A 19,679-nucleotide genomic window follows, 5' to 3' on the forward strand; every position below is an offset into this window, starting at 1 on the left:
ATTAGTATTATTGTATTTCCTTTCTTCTTAATGAATTAGTTTATTATCTCTTTAAATATTGCTCTTAAAGTAAAAAAAAACTTAATTAGCCAAATTCAGTCGACGCGGTCTGCACACTTATGTTTACGACGTAGAGAAAAAAATAAAAATGGTAGCTTCTCAGTTTGATAAAGTATCAAAAAGTTTTCTACTTTTTAATACTTATACTTTTTCTGGCTTTTTAAAACGCTTTAATTGTATTGTGCTTCTGCTTTATGCTTTATAAAAATTTTAAATCAAAGATTCGAATGGTCTGCTCAAATACTATCGTTTACCAAGATCAGAAAGTGTACAAAAAATATATATGAAGTTATTTAAAACAAGTTTATAAAAAGAGAGATTTAATTCAAACAATATGCCCGAAATACAAACAATTTACCAGACATTATCATTCCAGTTATATAATAAGAAAGAAGATGAAAAAAAAAAAACTGACTAGCTAAAATAAAACTTGAATCAATCATAAAAACAAATCGATATGCTGAAACAAAAATACAATTCAGCAAAGAGAAAATTATAGTTATAAAAATTATAAAAGGAACCCTTCATATATACAAGTTCAAAAATAAAATTTTCAAAATGTTAAAATTGCTTTTATCTCGAAAAAATTACAATGGCAAATTACAAATTACATTGTTTTTTGTAAAAAGTTTTTTTATAAATTTTCTTAATGATTTTAACATAACAAAATCAGATTGTCAAATTTGACTTTTAGCATAACAAAATTAGATTGTAAAACTTTCAAAATAATTTCAGTTTTTCATATTCTTTTAATCATATTTTTCATTATCTTTTAATCATAATTTACTCTTCAACAATTACTAATAAAGTATTGTTTTGTTTAATTTAAAAATGTTTGATGAATTGGTCTCATGCAGGTATGATTAAAAAACGTAAAGATTTGCATCTGTACACTCAATCTGTAGCTGGCATTGAACATAAAATTGAGAAAAATTTTCTACTTGTTGTTCATGGCCCAACACAATTAACACAATCTTGAGTTTTCTAGTCTAACAAACTAGTATGATGGATCTAATTTATCAGGGCTACAACCATATTTATTTTTGATTAAGCTAATAAAGTAAAGGCATTTTTCAACTTTTGCTTTAGAAAGAAGTTTTCAAATAATTTCCCTTTTTGAATATTTTCTAAATGGCTTAGGCTTGGTTTAGATGTCCTATTTTAAAAAACATTTTAATATAACATAACTTTAAAAGTTTTCCAAAAACACCAAGTAAATTAGAAAGTCAAGCAGCTGTAACTCTATGTTTTCTGTAATTATGCTACATTTTTGTATTGTGTTTTATGCTTATGTAATTAATACCACATCATTTTGGAGTCATGCGGTTACTAAGGTCAATATTTACAATACCAGTATTAAAAAGTTCTCTATTAATGAGAAGTATGCTATGTCTTTTAAACCATTATCTGTGCTTTGTACATCGGTATTTTCAGTGTTATTTTGAATGATATTAGTGACAATATCGGTATTATTTTTTCTTCAAGTATTATTATAATTTGTATCTTCGGTGAGTTTATTAATATAGAAGTCAATATTTTCAATTTTAGTGTTATATATGTATGTATAATTAGATCAAATAATGAGGTATTAAAACAAATATAATCTGATAAAACAAAGGCAGTGCTTTGTGAGTATTTATAATGTAAATGTTGACAGACAAATGATTCGCATTCAAATTGTGCAAAATAAACACGTTACAACTAAACAGCCGTTTCTTAAGTTTTATTTCAACCATGATACATCTGTTTAAAAATAGTTTAGCTCTGGATATGCTGTATAGCAATTGTCATCTCTTTTTTTTTACGATTCAATTTTAAAAAATGAGTACACTTTGTAACTGTTCTGTGCAAGAAACAGCCAAGAAATCTTTTCTTTTATAGTTTTCATTGTATTTAGTATTTTATATTATTGTGTTTTAAAAAACACTAAAGTGAATGTAAGTAAACACAAAAGTGAAAGTAAACCCAGTACACAACCTACTAGAACTAACAGGACAACTGCAATGTTCTATTTTAGGAATAAATCAATCAAAAAGTAAAACAACTGATCTCAAATAGTCAATATTTAATTTTATACTCATAGATTTAATGCATGTAACATTTAAACAGGTAACTATTTTATTTTGCAGCTTTGAAATGAATTAGGTTAATAGGCGCACTTTTTTCGCATATTTTGAAACTTATTAGAACTCATACTCCGTTTAAATATTTTGAAACGTAAGTCTGAAATCCTAATAAAATAGAAAATCCCAAGAAAATTGTCTCTTTAGGGGCTGTCCGTAAAGATCAACAATTATTTAGCGATTTTTTACCTTATAAGTACAGCCTCGCTACGAAAAATCTCTGTTTTCCTTCGGAGATATTTAAGAAAAGCTCTATTTATAACGGTATTAGAGAATTAATCTTGATCGACACGTTAAAAAAAGTATATTGTGCAGTTACGATTATTTTAATACAAATAAAAACCAAGCAACAAAAAAAAAAAAAAAAAAAAGTAATATCGCAGTTTTTAATTCTTCTTATAGATACAATAAAATTGAAGAAAATTCTAATATAGTTCCAAATTAAATTTGAGAAACACAAACAACCAATCACAACTCAACATAATATGGCTTATTAGAACTTTATAGAAAAAAAATATTACAAATAAAATTTATTGTTGGAAATGAAGACTACGATAAAAGAAAACAACCTGTCAAAATAAAAAAAAAGGTTTTCAAAATATTTTCTAACACTTCAAAAGAAACAGTTTCATGAAGATCTTTTTAAAAATATCTTTTTGATAACATTTTATAAGAAACTGTTTTGTAATGACTTTTAAAAAATATCAAATAATTAAAAATTATACAAAAGAACGTTTCACGTTTCTACGCACTGAAACAACGTCGTCATACCATCTCCAAAAACGCACTCAACGTTGATATATCATTTAAGTAACTACTCCAAAAATCATAACCCACGACAACCATGGTATGTTTGTTAACGGCTGTTCATTTAATTTTTATTTTATTTCGCGTTTTGAACGTTCGTATCTGTTTTTTTACCTTCTGTAGGCTTTTTAAAAGATTTTTCATCTTTATGCTTTCTTTGATTCGAGGTCGACTGATTGCCATCGCCTTTTTTCTTTCCAATTTTCAATTTAATATGGTCTTTAATTTCTTCTTTATGTAACTTTTCGTCCATTATTTTGCTTCTATTCATTTTGTTTTTTTCCTCTTCGTCAAAGATTTTCCGATTTTCCTCCTCAAAAGTTAATTTAGTTGAAGAATCGTCATCTTTTTTTGTTTTTACTAAATTCTTTTTTTCTTCATTCAATCGAGAAGCCTAAAAATAAAAGAGGTCAAAAACGGTCAAAAGTTGCGCGACGTAATTTATAGAGGACCCCAAATCGTAATTAAAATATATTTTCAGTTCCGGTTATGAATAACAAAAAAAAAATTTCGATTTGGTTTCGGGAAAATATCATTTTCGGTCGATCACTAGGCGCGTGCATTTAACACAAAAAGCTTACCTCTCTTCTGAAATCATCGACGTTCTTGAAATTCTCCAAGATCGTACTTAGTTCGATGTCCACATCAAATTTAACTTTTCCTTTGTAGTATTTAAGAAAAGCCCAAAATTTCTCTAAGCCATACAAGTTACCTGAAATGATGTAAAAATATGAAAAAGAAAGCGGGAACTAAGACCGATATAATGTAATTATTAATTCAAAATGCACTTTTTTAAATTTAAAGTTTAATGAACAAACCCATTTGATAATCTTTCATAACTTCTTCTTGGAAATCTTTATATAAGTCAGGTTTAAATCTATGTTCTAGGCCGTAGCTATAATACCGAAACAAACATTCTATTCCGTACCTAAAAATAAATGATCAATTTTATGCACAACAACAAATATTTAATATATAAATACTGTTAACAGAAGAGTTTCTTAACTTTTATTAAAAACTAGTTAAACACCTGTGACCAGCAGCCGCATCTTCAACAGCATATTGTTTAAATTCAGAATACATTTTCCTAAAAATAAACTTTATTGTGCAGCTTTTTAAAAAAAATTTTACTCATCTTCACAGAAGAAAAGAAAGCTTAATGTCTTATAATTAAGCTTCTTAGAAATTATTGAGTATAAGCATAAAGGGAAGAGTCGTAAATACAGTTTTAAGGCAATTATAACTTTTCTGCTTTGCAAGCTATCTTGCAAAGCAGAAAGTTTTTAATTGAGCTGAGATTTAATAGACTTAAAAGATTTTATTCAGCTAAAATCTATCAAACAAAAGATATTAAAATTCAACAATTTTGAATAAAAGCCTGGCTTTTTCAGAGTTCAAATTACTTGAGGCTCCTTCAACTTTTTTTAATTTCTACATTTAACTCAGAGGTTTGTTTTCACACAAACCAGATTTTATTTGCTTTTTAACTTATCTTTTGGTTTACTGGTATATACCTTTAAACATCCTTCACAAAGTAAGTTTGTAAAATGTTCTTTTTCATTAGACATTTTTATTCTTGAAATTTTCAGGTTTTATTAAGTTTAATCAATGCGACAGAAAAAACATGTGTAAACAAAATATTAAATAGTTTTTAATTTAAAAACATTATGTTAAAAATATGAAAGATGTTTATAATTGGTTTTCTTGAAGTTATGCTGTTAAAAAACCAAGGGCTTAGTTTCTCAAAAAAAAAATAAGAAAAATGTAAACAAATTAATAGCATTAATTTTGAATTTCCATATCATTTTGATTTTAAAAATATTTTTTTTATCTAGTAGACTAATGTGTCCTCACAAAAATCTTATATAGAGTGCACTACATATAACATCTTTACATAGATCCAATATTCTATTAGATTCATATTTTTGTAGCTTTTTCTTTAGCAATGTTACTAAAAAAACCTCTTTACACAACATATCAAGTTTCCTACTTTCCAGACAACTTATGGCTCCCCACATAATGAAATTAGTATTAATGTTGCAGGTGCTTTTACATACAAAAAGAATTTTTAATTGTTTTCTAATGCTGTCTTAATAATAGCTCACTTTAGTATCGCTTAAAGAACCTTAGTTTCAGGAAAAGATATTGAAACTTCACAAATTACTGAAATAGTTTCTGAACATTAGATTTCAATCTATCTTTACTCTTGAAAACTCTAAATACTTTGCTAGTATAATCTTTTTATTAGAGTCTGTGTTTTATTTTGCTAGTATAATCTTTTTATTAGAGTCTGTTTTATTTAGGCTAGTTTAATCTTTTTATTAGAGCCTGCATTTTATTTAAATAAAAAACAACAGTGGAGCATTTTAAAAGTATAAGTAGTGAAGCCATTATTTTATCAGTAACATCAATAACATCAGTCAAGCTGTTAAAAATATTTTTTTAAGGATTAAAAAAAAAAAATTTACTTATTGAAATGAGATCTCAAAAAGAATGACCAAAATCGAAACAATGTATTCATTTCTTGTGATTGACCAAATCCAACTTTCTTTCTCTCTAAATAAAAAACAACACAAAAACATTAATAATAATGGTTTCTGAGGTAATAGGTAAAAAATAATGGTTTCTGAGGTAATAGGTAAAAAATAATAGTTTCTGAGGTAATAGGTCAAAAATAATGGTTTCTGAGGTAATAGGTAAAAAATAATGGTTCCTGAGGTTATAGGTCAAAAATAATGGTTTCTGAGGTAAAAAAAAAACAAATAATAAGAAAAGTAAGTAAAATTACAATACCTTTGAGGCATTTAGTATAATACTTGTAATACACATGCTGAACAAAATTATTTTCTTTTAACAAGGAATGTGAAGGGTGTTCAAAATGAGGTATGGATCCAGAACCAATACTTCCAGTACTTCCAAAACTACTTGATAGGGTGTTTAAGTGTGGAGATGCACCACAACCTGCATCACTACTATTACTATTACTAAATAAAATAAAAATCAGAATCAAAATCTTTTAATTTACTTATATTCTTTCTATTCCAGAAATATAATAGCATATTGTAAATGTAAACAGCATGCTTGTGTATACATGTTCAGTCTAAAACAGCCAAATATAAAATTGCACAAGTTAATTATTTTTATTCAGATACAAATATTAAAAAAAAAAATTACTGCCGACTCCTTATTTTTTTTGCTTTTGGGCTAAACAGCCATCCAACATGCTGTTCAACTGTAGGATTGTTACTGTATTTTGACTTGTGAAGGCGAGGTGGCTAAAAAATAAATAAAAATAATTTTTTTAAATATTTAAAGTATAAGTATATATATTTGTATTTATAACTTCTATGAACATCTTGATTTTTGACTTGATTGATATTTTTTAAATATTATTATTAGAAAAATACCTTTGATCCCTGGTCTTCTTTTTCAATAGCTGGATAAAATCGTGGAAAATTTTTTTTATTAGATACTCTTTTAGTTCTAAGCTCGTGTATTTTTCTGTAAGATTTATTCCCTCTGAAATCACTAACAGTCGATGGCAAGGATGATGAAAGTGGAGTTGTGTTCGCTCTTGGCCTGGGCTTAAATTCAGGAGCATCAACATGTAAAGAAGACAAAGATAAAATATTAGTTGAAATTTCTCTTATTTTTAAGCTAGCAGAAACTTTTCTGTCAGAAGAATCATCCATTACAGATGAGCTAAATGTCAATGAATGAGCTTTTTTAATGTTAGGAACTTCCTGATAATCATCAATATCAGAATCATATGCTCGTTGTTTAAGTTGCTTGAAATCTTTTGCACTAATCAAACCCACATTTCCAGTGGAACTTGATAGTTCAACCTTAAAATAAAAATACAATTGTCTCACTAATTGATTTTAAATTTACAAAATATAATAAATTACACAACCATTCTCACATAACCTAAAATAAATTACACAACTGCTCTCACATAACCTTAAATGATCACAAAATCTGTAAAAGTACCTTTCTATTTATATAACTAAGATCATTATCTTCTTCAAGCAAGTCTTGTTCGTAATAGTAAAGCCCATCACTAATCATATGAGCAAGTTCTTGTGAAATTTTTGCTCTGTTAGTAAAGTTGCCGGTTCGATCATATTTTTTTGGAGGAGGCGGAGTTTGTGTTACAATAACTATTTTTCCAATCTCATAATCATCAAGTTCATCATCAGAATCATCAGACCTAAAAAATTTTTATCTATATAAATTTTTTGAAAATTTTCATTCCTTCTAGATCATTTTATGATACATTTTATATTGATCTATCTCTATAATAAAGTCTACAACATATGACATGAAACAAGGTTATTTAAATTATTCACAAAGATATAACTATTTAATAACATATAACATTTATTAAACATCATATTTACTATAACTTTTTTATATTTATTTTTTAAGTAACTCTATATTCTTTCGGTAACTTTAACTTTATTTTTAATTAGAAAAAATAAACAGACTTAAAACAGAGATAAAAGAAGGATTTATTTAAGCAAAATCAAAAAAAATAGTAGTTTTTAATACTTATTTACAAAAACATGATTTTCACTTGTTTTAAGTAAAAATATTTGTTTTTATGAGTGTGTCACACACACACACACACACACACACACACACACACACACACACACACACACACACACACACACACACACACACACACTCACACACACAACCAAAGCAAAAATAATTTGGCCAACCAAAATTGAAGCTATTTTTAAGGTAAAAATGAAAAAAAAAAAAAAACATTTTAAATTAAAAAAAAAAATCCACTTTTTATTTTAATTCAAAATGAAAATATTATTTAGATTCTAAATATTTATGAAAAACCTTTTATTAATTCTAAATAACATAATTAAAACGAGATAACTAATGCTTTATTTAAATTCCTAATAAAATGATAAAATGCGGCATTTGTATTGAACATTTAAAAGAAAAGTTGAAAAAACCCAGCATTTATTTTTCTGTCAATATTAATGCTAAATGTTTGCATGTTGGTCAAGTTATCAAATCCTGTTTCTAGATTTTGCATTTTTGTCAATATTTTGTCAACCTTATTTTTCTGAATATCCGGGATGATAATCCTGACAGTACCAGACGACTGAATTTTGCGAAGGGCGACTAAAAATATTTCTTTGATGTAATCAAGTCGCCCAAATGGGTGACTATTGATTTTTATCAGCAGTTCTACTTATTTTATTTTATTTTTTTAATTTAAAGAAAAGTAACTAAAAAGTAATCTAAAACAATAATAAAACTTTTAAAGTTGGTGTCAAAGTTTGTTTTTTGCATTTTTTTTATTATTAATTAGAACACGAGAAAATTGTATAAACGCTAAAACGTATTTAATAAAATATATCCTAAATAAAAACAATAGTTCTATTGTTTAAATAAAAATACTATTTTATTTTTATATATTACAAATTTTATTTAAGGAGTTAGAAATAAAGTAATGGAATTAAATTTGCAAAAAAATTTTTTGGACAGGCCTTGTTAAGAAGTGTTATGCAGCTTGCTTTTTTCGTAAATGTCAAAAGCATTCAGTTAAGCAAAAAAAAAATTTTTTTTTTTTTGGAATATTAAAATTTTTTTTTAACATTGTTTGTGACATTTATTCAGAATTTTGAATGAATGTAAAAAAAGTTTCGCAATTTTTATTAAAGTTCTTTTTCTAATCGTCTGTTAACTAATTCATTATATAAAATTTATTACGTAAAATATAAGTCTTTCCATCATAGATTTTAATACACTACTATAAGAGAAAGGAAATTAAAAACTTTTTTTTTAATAAAAAGGGAAAATGCTTTTGTTTAAGAAAAATCTTTTCTCAAATTTATTTTTTGTTTCTACATGAATTTAATATTGTGTAAAGCTCTTTTGACTTGATATGTTTATAAACATAATTTACGTTTACAAATATCTTATTGGTAACTGATAAAATCTATCCATAAATTGCTTATAATATTTATTAAAAATGCTACACTAAATACATAAAAATTAAAATAAATAAACTGTGATAAACACACTAAAGATTATGCTAAGTATAATTTTTTTATTTGTTTTAAGAAATCAATTATAGGAAAATATAATCTTTCTCGAACCAAATTTAGATTCAGTTAATAATTTTTGTTAAAATTATTAATTGAATCATATTTAGGGTTTATAACCAATTTTAATTACAACTTTAAAATACTTTCAAAATGTCAATAGTTTTTAAGCTTCTGAAACAAATAAGATCTTTTCTGAAATAAATAAGATCTTTTCTTAAACAAATAAGATCTTTTTAATTACAACACATTAAGAGTTTTAAAGTATTTGTAAATTGTTTTTTTATATTAGTCAATACTTCGTACATATATAATACATTTTTTTTTTGTACATATATAATACTTTTTTTTTTTTTGTACATATATAATACATTTTTTTTTTGTATATATATAATACATATTTCTTTGATAAAATAAGTGCTCAATTCAGGAGAAAAACCTAATGGCGAATATATCAGCATTATCTGAAAGTAGAAAAGTGAGTGTTATCAATAGTTCACAATATTACTTTTATCTACGCAAATTATTTCTAGTCACTTGGCCCTATAATGAAAGATGACTAGAATATGCAAGAAATTTGCTGTATAAATTTTCATAAAAAATAACCAGCTGGTTGCTTTCAATAACCCTTCTGGCAACTGAACAAAAGTCCGAGTGCTCACCATGTATATATATATTTATTTATATATATATATTTATATATATATAAATGAATATATATATATAAATATATATAAATAAATATATATATAAATATATATATATATAACACTGTTTTGCCCACCATTATAAACATGTATTGATAATTTGAATATTTAAAAAAATGCTCTGAAAAAAAACTTAAGAAAAAAATAAAACTAAACTAGAACTAAAACACAAAAAACATTAAAAAAAAGTGAGTGCAGGCGGTGAGATCTGTTGCAAGGACACGCCTCCGACGAGTGGCGTTAGTGCAGGTCTCGGGCTCTGCGAAACGTCGTTAGTGATCACAGTGCATTCCTGAGGAGGGGGATCACCATTATCCACTACTTAATTCTGATTGCTTATCATGGCACCAACATTTTTTTACCTCTTACAACCACGAATTATAGCGTTTTGTGAGCTTTATACTATGAATTTGTTACATTACGACGTTTATATACTTTTATCTCACACAGGTGATTATTAGTTTTCAATTTATTATCTAGAGTTTATTAGCACATTTATTAACCTAGTTTTTCTTTTTATATTGCCCGTACTATCATTTTTTATCATTTTACTTAATATTTTGTTATCTACTTATTTTATTTCATTGTTTGGTGTAATAATGTATGGTGCAATAATTTTAGCCATGGTTGCTGTTAATAAACCAGCAGATCTATATTGACTTGTTTACTCATAGACCATTGTTTTATCATTTGTATAGGATGACTAGAGTGTGAGTTATTGTTCACCCTATCCCTGAGTCCTAAAATTTTATTCCTGCTACAAAATAGTCTTTACATTCATTTATGATTCTCACCCAATGACATCATCTATAATCTACTTCAATTTTCACATCTCCCAGGTCTACGTAACTGGACAGCTCCGTTGGTCACTTTTTGTGATCTTTGTGTCGCATAACAATTAAAAATGTAAACAACAAAAAACAAAAACACAAAAGCACTAAGAATATTTTAATCAAATTTCTAATTGTGAAAAAACTTTAAATTTTTTGTATAAGCAAATGTTTTTACAATACTATGGGAAACCCTTATAAATAAAGCAACAACTTTGATTGGTATAAATGATTGTTTAAAAAATACACACATTTAATTTAAATTATAGCTTTTTATTTTACTTATTTTAAATTTAGTTTCGATACGAATATTGGATAGTTAATACTTATGCAATAGGAAAAAATGATAATTAAACTTCAATCATTCTAATAAAATATATATTTTTAAAACATCTTCACTGATGACAACTAGGATAATAACCATTAACACTGATATCCAAAGATGAAACAGCTGGATTCAAAATAATCACTCAAAGAGCAAGTAAATCTGGTCAATTTTAATGTCAAAGCTAAGTTTTGTATGGTTTTTAAAATTCTATTAAAAAGAAGTCTTTTTTTTTAAATATCTTCACTTTCAACAAGGTTGCAAGCAACCACTATTAGAGTTGGAAGTTACTGGAAGAAGAAAGATGAAGTTTATAAAGCAAGATAACGATTAACAAACAACTTAAAAGATTGCAAATTATATGAATCAGAAAAATGGATGAAGGGAGCGAAATCTACACAACAGATATTTGCAAGTTGCAACATTATAACAATGTGGTAATGGTTGAAGGTTGGCTGCAAGAGCAGGTCCGACTGTTTACAATGCATTTTTGCACTTTATCTAAAAGGAAAAGAGCACGATTTAAAGATCCACTCCAGATATGGCAACAGTATTTCATACAAGGACGAATTTGAGATTTATAGAGATAAAGAATAGAATTCAGAGTAAGAAAGCTGCGAGCACGATAAAAAGATGCAACTTTAGCAGATGCTAAATTTATTTTAAAGTTTATTTTTATTTTAAATATTATTTTATTAGTTTATTTTTATTATTGTATTTTATTGTATATTATTTATTATATTTATTATTATTATTTTGTCATTAGTTTAATTTTATTTTAAATTTTTATTTATTTTAAATTTTTTTGTTTAAATTAGTAGTTTATAAAATTGATAAAAAAATCATTAGTTAAAGAATTAATATTGATTAATTATATTTTTTCAACGAAATTTTTAATTTTTTAAGTGTATTAACTTTATTGATTCTATAAAGTTCATTAAAAAGACTATCATTGTCTAAACAAGCTTTTGTTTATAAAACCAAAATAAATTGATTAAAAAAAAAATATTGTTTATTATAACAAAATGCATACTGATATAATTTATGTAACCTGAATAAAAAAAAATTATATAGAGCTTTCATTGATACTTGAAACAAAAATCATTATCAGTAATTTGTTACTTTGTTAATATATATTTCTCTAATATGAGAATATTTGTAAAGATGAAAGCCTAAACAAAGTATTGTTTGTGTGGTCATATAAAGACGTATGATCGCAGGCCCTCCTGACCAAGACCCTGTGTGTGTAAGTGTGTGTGTGTGTCTATATATATATATATATATATATATATATATATATATATATATATATATATATATAATATATATATATATATATACATATATACATATATATATATATATATATATATATATATATATATATATATATATATATATATATATATATATATATTTATATATATATGGGTAAGTCATACTAAAAAAATTTAGAAAATTACATTTGGGGAGTGATTTTATTATGGGGTAAGTTAAGCAATATTTAACTGAAAAAAATTAAATTTCTTTTTTTGTGTGTGTGTAAAAATTAACTTAAAAAAGTAAAAAAATTGTTAAAAAATGCATCTTTACGACAAAAAATTAACAAAACTTTACTAATGTCTTTAATAAGTCCATTTGTAGTGGTAATCTATGAATTTTTAGAACACAGTTACTTTGTACTTGTTATTTGCTTTGCGTTAGTAGTGAATTTCATTGTGTATATTTTAATATCAAAAAGTTGCAATATTTGTTGCATTTTATTTGTGGTTTTTTATTATAATTGCTTTCGTTTTTCAGTAAAAAATAAATAATAGAATATTGCGTTATGGAGAGTTCAAAATTGAAACAAACTAGACATTCTTTTACAACTAATTTAACTAAGTATCTTGGAGTAGGAAAAGATTGGTTGGAAACTGAAGTTCGTACACTGAGAGATGTAGTAAGGAAATTTCTACATATTCAGAAAAGTTTGCTTCTTTCTGATGATCTTAATAGGTGAGTTTTTTGAAACGATATAACATAAATGATATAATAGAATTTTAGTGAGCACAGGACATCCAATAACATTCATAGAACATCCATTAGACATCTGGGCACCCGCTGGGCATCTTAGGACGTTCAAAGAATGTTTAAGTGTTAGATAGTTCAAGTATTTCACATGACAATGTTAAAACAGTTTGAATTTTTTGCTTTTTGTAGATGTTATCTGCCTTTAAAAGAAATCTCAGTGGTATTGGCAGACTTGGTATTGAAACGATGGTGTCAATCCAATGCCTTGTTTAAGACTCCTGTTGTCATATCTCAAAAAACAATGTCAGATAAAATTTAAACTGCCTGGCATAAGTTTAGAGACATTTCTAATCAAAAAGAAATGAAAAAAAAAAAACTATCAAATTGTGGGAAGGTAAGCTGGACAAATTGTTAGATATAACAAAATGTAGGTGTAACATATTACTTTGTACAGATGAAAATTCTCCTTGTAAGGAGGTTAAAAATTGTTCTGCAGAAGTTCATATTTTATGTATTTGTTTTAAAGCTATCAATTTGCCACAACTTGATTTATTATGGCTCAGATCTCAAAGAGATAAGGTTAGTGAAAAATCAGGCTACCAAATATATCAACTAGACAAGGAAGAAACAGAAAGACAGGTTAAAGCAGTGAAATGTAAAATAACAAATATTGCATCTTTAGAAAAAAGAAAAAATTTGATTAAAAAACCTCATATTAATACACAAGTTCAAATTGAAAACATCGAAGACAAAGTTTATGAATCAGTGGGGCATGACTTAGATCATGAAACTTCACCTGAAAAAATGTAAGATGTAAATGAAGAATCCTCAGAAGACAGCTCCAATAATATCAAACAAAAAACTTCCCTATTTATTACCAATAAGCAAAATTACATGAAGATCCCTAATACAGCATTAGCATCTCTTCAATTTGACATATCTCCTGCTGCTACATCTGCATTTGTATCTGCTTTCCTTCAAGATTTGATCAAATCAAATTACTTGACTCCAAAAATGGCTAGTTTAGCATGTGATCCTAAAAAGATTTGTAGAGCCAGACAAGATTCGGCGATAAGACATTTTGGCGATAGACAAGATTCGGAGAGAGACGAGAGAGCCAGAGGTTATGGCTAAAACTAGAGATTTGTTAGAAAATCTAATTATTGAAACTCCTATCAAAGGCATATTTGTAGATGTTAGAAGAAATCCTACTATAATTTTGATCATAGATTCAATTACTAAAACGTTTTGTCAAAGAACAGAAAAGCAAGAAAAGCAAGAAAACATAAGTGTTACTTCTAAACCAGATGGAAGTTATTTGACCCATTACACACCTTAAAAGGGTCCAAACAAACCAGCTAAAGAAGCTGTAATCATTCTTTATAACTAGATGGTTCCTAGAGGAATTGATCAAACTATATCAGATTTTACAAATTATATCAGATTTTACAAATTCATATCAGATTTTACAAACTATATCAGATTTTACAAATTCAATGACTAGATCTGGTAACAACGGCAGATTATTAACTCACCTGGAGAAACTTGTTGGAAAAAATGTTTTTGGTCAATTTGCATGTTACATACCAATGAGCTACCTTTAAGACACCTTATTTAAAGGGCCTATAGGCAAACTATAATTAAAAGTAAATCAATTAAAACAACTAAAAAAGTTTGAACCGATTAGGCAGATTGAACCTTTGATTAAACCTCCCGATGACATTTTAAAGACTGTTTTTAAGCTACAAGTTAGTTTCTTGTCTTAAATCAGATATCTTGAATCCTTCACTTGTCAACAGAAAATGTGGTAATCTTTGCCATAGCAGGTGGCTCACAACTGGTTAAGCAATTCTTTGGCTTTGCATTAGTGAACATGACTTGGAAGGTTATATTTTAAAAAATCTAAAAGTTTTTTTTCAGTTCGTGGCTCAAGTACACTTTCACATGCGGTTTAGAATCAAGGTAAAGCACTCAATTGTCAACCTTTTAATTGGGCCCCATAAACAGACGAAGTTATGGATGCCATTAGTAAGTCTATTTAAAATGGGGCATTTCATGCTCATTCTGAGTCTCTTCTTATTTCTTTTCTTGCAAGCTAATCAAATGACATTAGAGCTTTTGCAGTCAAGATGATTATGAAAGATTCAGAGCAAGGTGATGTAAGTGTAAGAAACCGAAAAAAACCTACACTTAACTTTGATGCTATGACTCTCATTGACTGGAGTAACAAACAAATCTTGGAGTCAAATTTTATATGCAATATGACAAAAAAAGATTTACAAAAAGTAATAGATTCTCCCACGGAAGTACCTTCTACCCTCTCCGCACCCAGTCTTGTGAAAGAGTTGTTAAACAAGTGACTGAACCAGCAGCTGCTGTTTGTGGTTTTCAGAATCATTATGGTTTTATTAGAGCAAGAATAGAGCACTGAGATGTTGTTCCAAATCTGAAATCCGAGAAAGATTTAATCAAACTGTTTAGTTAATGTTACGCTAGATTTTAGATTTTTTTTTTATCCTAATTTTAAAGAATTCTTTTCATGATTTTTTAATTATCTAATGTAGTTGATGCAACTTCCTGGTTGCAAAATACTACAGTTATTACATAATTAATTATAAAAATTCCCAACTTCCTGTGAAATAATTCTTCTATAATTTGAAAATTTTTTTATGTTTAGACATTCTTCCTGATGAACCTACTGATGGTGAAACACAGTGTCGAAGTAATCAAAAATTAGATAAGCATTTTTACTAATTTATATATATATATATATATATATACATATATTTTTTTTTTGTCTGGCAAAATGTTTTAACAACCATGAGTAATAAAAATTAATTTTTATCATAACTTTTTTTAAATTTTATCTGTTGTTTTCATTTTAACGTTATTTATTTAATAATCGCATTTTTCGAGTTCATTTTTGCCCAAAAAAAAAAATGACATACTTAAAAATTTCATTTTAAATGTTCGAGTTATTTAAAAAAAAATTTCCAGTGCATGGCACAAAACGTGCCATAAAAAATATTTTTTAAATGAATCATTATTATTTAGCTACCAATGAAATGAAACAAAGTAAAAAAAAAAAATACTTTGCCAGTACGGAAAGGTAGCAGCAATTAAACTATAAAGACATTTTAAAAATTGGAAATAATGTAAATAACCATAAAATTTATGTTTAAAACATTAGGTTTAAAAACAAATATTATTTTGAAGTGAAATAAATCATTTTTATGTTTGAGTAATTTAAAAACAAATTTCTAGTGCTAGGTACAAAACGTACCATAAAAAATATTTTTTAAATGAATCATTATTATTTAGCTACCAATGAAATGAAACAAAGTAAAAAAAATACTTTGCCAGTACGGAAAGGTAGCAGCAATTAAACTATAAAGACATTTTAAAAATTGGAAATAATATAAATAATCATAAAATTTATGTTTAAAACATTAGGTTTAAAAACAAATATTATTTTGAAGTGAAATAAATCATTTTAATGTTTGAGTAATTTAAAAAAAATTTCCAGAGCAAGGTACAAAACGTACATTAAAAAATATTTTTTAAATGAATCATTATTATTTAGCTACCAATGAAATGAAACAAAGTAAAAAAAAAAAAATACTTTGCCAGTACGGAAAGGTAGCAGCAATTAAACTATAAAGACATTTTAAAAATTGGAAATAATATAAATAATCATAAAATTTATGTTTAAAACATTAGGTTTAAAAACAAATATTATTTTGAAGTGAAATAAATCATTTTTATGTTTGAGTAATTTAAAAAAAATTTCCAGAGCAAGGTACAAAACGTACATTAAAAAATATTTTTTAAATGAATCATTATTATTTAGCTACCAATGAAATGAAACAAAGTAAAAAAAAAAAAATACTTTGCCAGTACGGAAAGGTAGCAGCAATTAAACTATAAAGACATTTTAAAAATTGGAAATAATGTAAATAACCATAAAATTTATGTTTAAAACATTAGGTTTAAAAACAAATATTATTTTGAAGTGAAATAAATCATTTTTATGTTTGAGTAATTTAAAAACAAATTTCTAGTGCTAGGTACAAAACGAACCATAAAAAATATTTTTTAAATGAATCATTATTATTTAGCTACCAATGAAATGAAACAAAGTAAAAAAAATACTTTGCCAGTACGGAAAGGTAGCAGCAATTAAACTATAAAGACATTTTAAAAATTGGAAATAATATAAATAATCATAAAATTTATGTTTAAAACATTAGGTTTAAAAACAAATATTATTTTGAAGTGAAATAAATCATTTTTATGTTTGAGTAATTTAAAAAAAATTTCCAGAGCAAGGTACAAAACGTACATTAAAAAATATTTTTTAAATGAATCATTATTATTTAGCTACCAATGAAATGAAACAAAGTAAAAAAAAATACTTTGCCAGTACGGAAAGGTAGCAGCAATTGAACTATAAAGGATAAAGACATTTTAAAAATTGGAAATAATGTAAATAACCATAAAATTTATGTTTAAAACATTAGGTTTAAAAACAAATATTATTTTGAAGTGAAATAAATCATTTTTATGTTTGAGTAATTTAAAAACAAATTTCTAGTGCTAGGTACAAAACGTACCATAAAAAATATTTTTTAAATGAATCATTATTATTTAGCTACCAATGAAATGAAACAAAGTAAAAAAAATACTTTGCCAGTACGGAAAGGTAGCAGCAATTAAACTATAAAGACATTTTAAAAATTGGAAATAATATAAATAATCATAAAATTTATGTTTAAAACATTAGGTTTAAAAACAAATATTATTTTGAAGTGAAATAAATCATTTTAATGTTTGAGTAATTTAAAAAAAACTTCCAGAGCAAGGTACAAAACGTACATTAAAAAATATTTTTTAAATGAATCATTATTATTTAGCTACCAATGAAATGAAACAAAGTAAAAAAAAATACTTTGCCAGTACGGAAAGGTAGCAGCAATTGAACTATAAAGGATAAAGACATTTTAAAAATTGGAAATAATGTAAATAATCATAAAATTTATGTTTAAAACATTAGGTTCAAAAACAAATATTATTTTGAAGTGAAATAAATCATTTTTATGTTTGAGTTATAGAAATTATAGTTTAAATTAGTGGTTAAATATTATCATTAAATTTTTTATCTCACCATAATGAAATGACGAAATAAATATTATTTTAAAGTTAAATAAATCACTCTTATGTTTGAGTAATTTAAAAAAAATTTCCAGAGCAAGGTACAAAACGTACATTAAAAAATATTTTTTAAATGAATCATTATTATTTAGCTACCAATGAAATGAAACAAAGTAAAAAAAATACTTTGCCAGTACGGAAAGGTAGCAGCAATTGAACTATAAAGGATAAAGACATTTTAAAAATTGGAAATAATGTAAATAATCATAAAATTTATGTTTAAAACATTAGGTTCAAAAACAAATATTATTTTGAAGTGAAATAAATCATTTTTATGTTTGAGTTATAGAAATTATAGTTTAAATTAGTGGTTAAATATTATCATTAAATTTTTTATCTCACCATAATGAAATGACTAAATAAATATTATTTTAAAGTTAAATAAATCACTCTTATGTTTGAGTAATTTAAAAAAAATTTCCAGAGCAAGGTACAAAACGTACCATAAAAAATATTTTTTAAATGAATCATTATTGTTTAGCTACCAATGAAATGAAACAAAGTAAAAAAAAATACTTTGCCAGTACGGAAAGGTAGCAGCAATCGAACTATAAAGGATAAAGACATTTTAAAAATTAGAAATAATGTAAATAATCATAAAATTTATGTTTAAAACATTAGGTTCAAAAACAAATATTATTTTGAAGTGAAATAAATCATTTTTATGTTTAAGTTATAGAAATTATAGCTTAAATTAGTGGTTAACTATTATCATTAAATTGTTTATCTCACCATAATGAAATGACCAGATAGTGGGCCAATGTAAGTCTTAATATTATTTTAATGCTTAAATAGGATAATGCAAAAAAAAAAATTAAAATTAAATTGTGATGTAAGTTATTTTCAGATAATTAAAAACTTATTTTCTTTATAAAATAAAGAAAAGCTTAGAAAGCAATAAAGCCTAATGTCAGATGACTACATTAATATAATTTTTAAATAATTGATAATTTTTTTTAATTGAAATTTGTAAATGCAAATATTTTAGTTAAAAGTACCTACCAATCATCTGCATATGTTTTTTTTTCAGCTGGAACAGTTTGCTTTTTACTGTTTGGCACTTCTTCATCAAATTTGAAATCAAGTTCTTCACGGGAATCAACAAAATCTGATTCTTCTTTCTAAAATAACAACATTATAGATTTATAAAACCTTAAGTCAAAGACAAACACATGTTTACACTATTATTTAAAATAAATATATATAATAATAACATATTAATACAAGATTTAAACACCAAAATACCTAATATTTATGGTTATTATATATATATTTAATTAAGGGGCAAATTAAGCAATCATAAATCGCAATGGGCTAAAGTTTTTAAGCGACCTTGAAAATATATCTTTTAAAGCTATAGCGAGTGCTGATTTTTATATTCCTTGATAAAAATTTTTATGAAAAGTTTCACCATGTTTTACGCTGATGTCGACACAAAATAACATCACACAAATAATAACTTTGATTATTTGTACACCAGATCAAGCGTAGCCAATTTTAAAATTAGTGTAAACATCAATAAAGAAACA

The 19,679-nt window shown here is 25.6% G+C and overlaps 1 protein-coding gene across 1 annotated transcript in view; it reads right to left on the reverse strand.

The window, feature by feature from the left end:
- Positions 1-2,555: 2,555 nt before the first annotated feature.
- LOC100213129 (la-related protein 1) overlaps positions 2,556-19,679 on the reverse strand; it is a 67,370-nt gene continuing 50,246 nt past the window's right edge. The window contains exons 12-21 of the mRNA XM_065811162.1: positions 19,153-19,271; positions 6,981-7,200; positions 6,398-6,835; positions 6,165-6,265; positions 5,784-5,974; positions 5,459-5,546; positions 4,021-4,077; positions 3,809-3,918; positions 3,572-3,702; positions 2,556-3,384 (exon numbers count right to left, since the gene is read on the reverse strand). Of these exons, the coding sequence (XP_065667234.1) occupies positions 3,067-3,384; positions 3,572-3,702; positions 3,809-3,918; positions 4,021-4,077; positions 5,459-5,546; positions 5,784-5,974; positions 6,165-6,265; positions 6,398-6,835; positions 6,981-7,200; positions 19,153-19,271 (1,773 nt within the window). The 3' untranslated portion in view covers positions 2,556-3,066. The remainder of the gene's footprint in view (positions 3,385-3,571; positions 3,703-3,808; positions 3,919-4,020; positions 4,078-5,458; positions 5,547-5,783; positions 5,975-6,164; positions 6,266-6,397; positions 6,836-6,980; positions 7,201-19,152; positions 19,272-19,679) is intronic.

The sequence above is a fragment of the Hydra vulgaris genome, chromosome 12 (assembly GCF_038396675.1).
Source record: "Hydra vulgaris chromosome 12, alternate assembly HydraT2T_AEP".
In the NCBI taxonomy this organism is placed as follows: Eukaryota; Metazoa; Cnidaria; class Hydrozoa; order Anthoathecata; family Hydridae; genus Hydra; species Hydra vulgaris.